This window comes from Balaenoptera physalus (assembly GCF_965194825.1).
Source record: "Balaenoptera physalus genome assembly, chromosome: 7".
NCBI lineage: Eukaryota > Metazoa > Chordata > Mammalia > Artiodactyla > Balaenopteridae > Balaenoptera > Balaenoptera physalus.
The window spans coordinates 107,690,814-107,696,813 of NC_138886.1; the positions used below are offsets into that span (position 1 = coordinate 107,690,814).

Below are 6,000 nucleotides of genomic sequence, written 5' to 3' on the forward strand. Positions count from 1 at the left end.
TCCCCCTAGCCCGTTGCCACCACCCTTCTACCTCCTGTCTCTGATTTTGACTCCCCTGAGTATCTCATACACGTGGAATCATACTGTATTTGTCTTTTTGTGACTGGTTTATTTCACTTAGCATAATGTCTTCAGAGTTCACCCATGTTGTAGTATTCAATACATTGCAGTGCTACCTGGAATCCTTTACCCTTCTTGCTGACTGAATTGTCTGCTAGTTCTTTCACTGAGGCATAATATTCACTTTTTCCTCTAGAGAACAAATGTCTTATACTTCTCTGTTCCCATAGCATTTTATTTATATTCTTTGTTATGTTATTTGTAATGTATTGAGAGTATTTACTTTGTGTCTGTCTCCCCAGTGTTAATTTGAGTTCCACTAATATTTGGAAGGTATCAAGATAATTTTTAAATTTTCTGAGACTAGCACAGTGGCTCATATCTAGTGGGCATTAAGTGTTTGTTCAGTGAATGAATGGAATCACACATAAAAGAACATCTCAAACTTCCAGCAGATACTTATTTTCTACTTGACCCTCACCGTTGTATTCAGTGCTAGGGATAGCAAGCCAACAAGCACAGTCCTGCTTTCATTAATTTATTGTTTCATGTATTCACCCTAGTACTGAAGTGATTTAATAATGTATATTTAATGTTTATGTTTCAGTATTGTGATTTGTCTCATATTTTGACCCCCCTACATCATAGTCTTATCATTTATGAAATGAGGAGAATGGACTAGATGACCTAGAAAAGTTACCATTGTTGACTGTTATTATTAGATTTGAAAGCTCCTTAATAACAGGAATCATGCCTTTCACTTCTACTGGAATCTTACATAGGGCCAAGTATAATGTCTCACACTCAGTAGTTGGTTAACAGATTTTAAAGAAAGAGGTAATATCAGTGAATACTTCAGACGAATTTGATTCTATTTCTCACTCCATTGATCTTGTTAGATCCCTTCCCTGTGCTTCAGAATATCTGTATTTCCTTGATCTAGTTTGTTCTCAACTTTTGTGTGTAGCTTAAAAAAATTATATACATATATATACACACTTTATCCCTCTTAACCCTGAGAAGAAGAAAAGTAAGGTGGTCATTTACATCCATTTTTCAAGTGAGGAAACTGAGTCTTCAAGAGCATAGCTGAGGAGCAGCACATTCAGACTCAGTCCCAGGTCTCCTGACCCCAGATCCAGTGTAATTCTTCTCTGTTTCCTCATCTGTGAAATCAGGTTTTCTTCCAGATCCAAGTGCCTTTGTTACCCACCCTTTTACACAACGTATCAGTTAGGGGTCTTTGGGAAGTCACAGAAATGTGCTAACTTAAGCAAAATGGGGATTAATTGGTAAGATCATGGAGAGTCTCAGAGGATTCGTGGGAAGGTTGAGCGTCAAGCTGGGAAATGGATAGGGTTCCAGAAGCAGGGATCCTGAAGAAGCACCACCACAAAGGGAAAATCTCCAGGTGTTTCTTACTCTCTGTCAAAGAGTCAGACTGAGGGAGGAGTGTTCTGCTGGGGCAGTTTTGTTCCCCCAATGGGCAGCCTGAAGACATTTTTGGTTATAACTGAGAGAGATTGCTACTGGTATCTAGTGGGTAGAGGCCAGGAATGCTGCTAAACATCCTCTAGTGTCAGCCCCCAATAAAAAGAATCCACTGGCCCTACATGTCAGTAGTGTTGAGGTTGAGAAGCCCTGGATTAGGGGAAGGTACCTTGATTAATAATCACACGAATTCCAATGTATCCTGTTGGAGGCAGGAGGACACTTAAAATGCTGTTAGCAAAAAGAGGTGGAATAGATGCTAGACAGCCAAAAACAACATAAAAACAAAAAAGTACAGCTGGGGGAATAATTCCAATCTTGGAATGTGAAGATGAATCACATGTTTGTAAATACAGTACTTGTGGGGTCTCAGAAAAAAGGGACATTTATAAAATATTTGAATTTTAAACTTAAACTCCAAAAAGATGCTAGGTGATTATTTATTATTAAAAAGGGTTCTTTGAAATGAAACTTAAATTTTCATGTAGAGTAACCTATAAAGAATATGTAGTATAAGCCTATCTAATTCAATGATAAGTTAAGGTTTTGAGGGGAATTGTGAACAAAAACCTAGGATGAACCAAAATCAGAATCAAACTGTCACTAACTGAATTAAACCAAAGCACTTTATTTATTTATGTATTTCTTTGGCCATGCCACATGGCATGTGGGATCTTAGTTCACCAACCAGGGATCGAACCCATGCCCCCTGCAGTGGAAGCATGGAGTCCTAACCACTGGACCGCCAGGGAAGTCCCTAAACCAAAGCACTTTAAAGAAAACTTCTAGTTTAAAATGAAACAGCTTATTTTTTAAAATTATTGAAGTCACATACAACTAGAACATAATTATATTCTCTAAATGGGGAAAAAATTATTTTTCAAAACCGATTCAAGGGGTTTCCCTGGTGGCGCAGTGGTTGAGAATCTGCCTGCCAATGCAGGGGACATGGGTTCAAGCCCTGGTCTGGGAAGATCCCACATGCCGCAGAGCAGCTAGGCCCGTGAGCCACAATTACTGAGCCTGCGCATCTGGAGGCTGTGCTCTGCAACAAGAGAGGCCGCGATAGTGAGAGGCCCGCGCACCGTGATGACGAGTGGCCCCCACTTGCCGCAACTAGAGAAAGCCCTCACACAGAAACGAAGACCCAGCACAGCCATAAATAAATAAATAAATAAATAAATAAATAAATAATTTTTAAAAACCCAAGAAACAAAAAAACAAAAAACTGATTCAAGCCAGCATTTAATTTGATTTGGATCCACGGACAATTTACCAGGACTGCTATTTACTTAGTTATATTAAGAATGTTTCACACTATACCTGATGGTAGGATAATATTTAGTAAAGGATCCCCTTTCATTTGTCAGCAACTTTGGATGTTGCTAATACACAGAAACGTGAGGATGGTGGATCTGTGGGATGTGCAGTTATATGTTAGAATTTCTGCAGCAGTTCACCTTGTTTTTTGCCTAGACAGTAGTTAGTGTTAAATCCAAGTAGTAGGAAGATTGATTCAGCCCATAATTTTCCTTCCTTTTAACTTTTTTTCACACCGTTTCAGTATAAGCCGTATATATATGACTCAGAGCTTGCTTATTTGGTTTCATATTTTATAACACCTTTGGTGTACCAGACCTGTTTTACTGCCCTGAGGAAGTCTAGAAATGACTAGAAGCTGCTTCTCCCTGCCCTTCCAACATGATGGCTTTGGGCCCAGCTGTCAAAGGGACCTACTGCCGTGTCTCCAGGTTGTTTGCTGAGTGAGCGTTTCTCTGCCTGTGGTCATTAGCCCCAGGGCCACACAGTTCACCTCAGCAGCGTGTTGTTTCAGGTGAACCACTGTCTCCCAGAGAAGATTGTGGTGTACCGTGATGGAGTGTCTGATGGCCAACTAAAGACAATTGCCAGCTATGAGATTCCTCAGCTACAGAAGTGTTTTGAAGCTTTTGAGAATTATCATCCCAAGATGGTGGTATTTGTAGTTCAGAAGAAAATCAGCACCAATGTGTACCGGTCTTCTACCGAGCACTTTGTGACTCCCTCCCCCGGCACTGTGGTAGATCATACAATAACAAGCTGTGAGTGGTAAGTGGGCGAGACACAGTTATTTCACAAGAATAGGTTGGAGAAGTTATCTGTTCCCTGGGTATTGGAATGGGGAGGTTGCCTAGAGAGATGTGGAATGGAATCAGAGATTTTACTGTTAAAAAGTAAAATTTTAAAAACTATTTAAAAACACACAAACCAACAATGAAGCTTTTACCTCTTAAGTATAAAATATTGAACATACAGTCTCTTCCTAAGACTATGCATGCTTAACCGTCTGCACACAGATGTCATTTCTACCACCATTCTTAAATAGCCTGTTGAGTCAGGAGACCTGAATTCTCAGCCTAGTTTGGTCCTTGTATGTCCTTGATCCAGTCATTTGACCTCTCTGAGCCTTAGGTGAAGGAGCTAGAATGATCTCCAAGATCTTTTCCAGCTCTGGCCAAATCCAACTCTACCATTACTTTGTACTTTTTCCTTTGTAGGGTGGACTTCTACCTTCTTGCCCATCATGTACGACAGGGTTGTGGCATTCCTACCCATTATGTTTGTGTTCTCAACACTGCACACCTGAGCCCTGATCATATGCAGAGGTGAGCTGACCACTAACCTCCTCCTCACTTGTAAATAATTCTGGCCAGTGAGCTAAGGCTAAGACCTGGAATTTTAAAACCACTGAATTAAACAAACTGGATCACTGGTTTTTGGCTTAATAATTTTCTGATTCTCTTTGGAAGCATTTTGAATTTATCTTTTGAAGTTGGATTTCCTAATACTCATTTTCTCTTATATAATCAGAAAAGACAAATACTGCCCACTGCCAGGAATATTTACCCCTTGAGTTTCTTCTTGTCTTTCATGATAATGGTATCTTTTTGAGGTGCGACTGATAATCCTTGTTGTACACTAAAATTACTTGGAGACCTTTCAAAAAATACACCCAGGCTTCACGAACTCCAAGCATTCTGAGGCATTCGCATTTTTAAAAACTGCTTCTAATGATCATGACACACAGCCAGGTTTGAGATGCATTACTCTTGTGCTCAGATTATATAAATACTTTGCTGGGGTACTTACCTTTCTGCAGCTTTTTCTTGAGGCAAAAAAAACCCCAAAAACAAAAACATGTTCTCCTTGCTGTTTTCCTTGTTTTGATATAAAAAGAGGAGCACCTAAAGTGGGAATTTCCCCATGCCCTCTTGACTTACAAATAGTGGAAATAGATACAATTCCTCTTAAAAATAATGATTCCCAAAAGTTGCATCATATGTTCCTCAGTCCCCCAGTTTGCTGGTAAGTATGCTGTGTCACACACCCAGAAGTACATAATGTGCTCCAAATTGAAGACGGAAAGTGAAAAGGATCATGTTTTCTTCTTGGCCTACAGGTTGACTTTCAAACTGTGCCACATGTACTGGAATTGGCCTGGTACCATTAGAGTTCCAGCTCCTTGCAAGTATGCCCACAAGCTAGCTTTCCTGTCAGGACAAATCTTGCATCATGAACCAGCCATCCAGCTGTGTGAGAACCTGTTCTTCCTGTGACTGGACAATCAGGACATGGGCTGGTCAGAGCAATCAGACTTCTGAACTCAGCTGTGAACTCAGCTGTGCAGGATTAACAGTGACTGAAAGGGGTTTTGTGTTGGTGTTTTCCCCTTCACCAACCCAGTAGAATAAGATACCTTTTTTTCCTTTTCTCTTTTAAACCTGATATCACCAAGAAGCAGGTTCCACCCTAAGGATCAGCTAGAAATTGTCTTGTTGCCTTTGTAGAGCACATGGGGGGTAGTCTGCTACTGTGTAGATGGGGTGGGTGAAGACAGGGGACCCTTTAGGAGCCTCCAAAGCCAATTTGAGCTGTAGAAACCCGCAGAAGTAGCGATTGCACTTACAAACTCTGTTTACTAATAAACAGTTCCCATTTCTGGTGCCAGAGGTGATAATGAATGAAGTCTTTGCAAGTTTCTTAAAGTAGAGAACTACTTTATTTGGGCAACTGGGAAAGGTAAGAAGGCAAGGTTTTTCAAGATATGCCTATTGCTGGAAAATGTGAAAGGCATGTAGTAAAACCAGCTGGTGGGATAGTCAGGTCCTTGCTTACCTAATCTTCTCTAGGGGTTGAGTTGATGACACGTGACTTGAGCTGGCTTTGAAAGAGGTGTTTAGCTATTCCTTGGCCTCCTAAGAGAGGCCAAATGCAGTTTTTTCTGTATATTTCAGTTGCTTTATAGCGTGCCATGTTGATTTCTTCCTACCTCCCTCCCCGCCGCATATACACACACTCAGGCACAAAGACAGCTTTGCTCCGGTTACTGATCTTTAGTAAGTTTCAGTTTTTTTAAAATTAAGCATCAGAACCTGTGAAATTCAGCAGCTTGGAAGGTTCATAATGGGG

At 40.5% G+C, this 6,000-nt stretch overlaps 1 protein-coding gene across 1 annotated transcript in view; it reads left to right on the plus strand.

Annotated features, from left to right (window-relative positions):
* The window catches only part of PIWIL2 (piwi like RNA-mediated gene silencing 2), an 84,923-nt gene extending 79,539 nt beyond the window's left edge, over positions 1-5,384 (plus strand). The window contains exons 20-22 of the mRNA XM_082470705.1: positions 3,386-3,639; positions 4,089-4,196; positions 4,991-5,384. Coding sequence (XP_082326831.1) covers positions 3,386-3,639; positions 4,089-4,196; positions 4,991-5,147 — 519 coding nt within the window. The 3' untranslated portion in view covers positions 5,148-5,384. The remainder of the gene's footprint in view (positions 1-3,385; positions 3,640-4,088; positions 4,197-4,990) is intronic.
* The last annotated feature ends 616 nt before the right edge of the window (positions 5,385-6,000 follow it).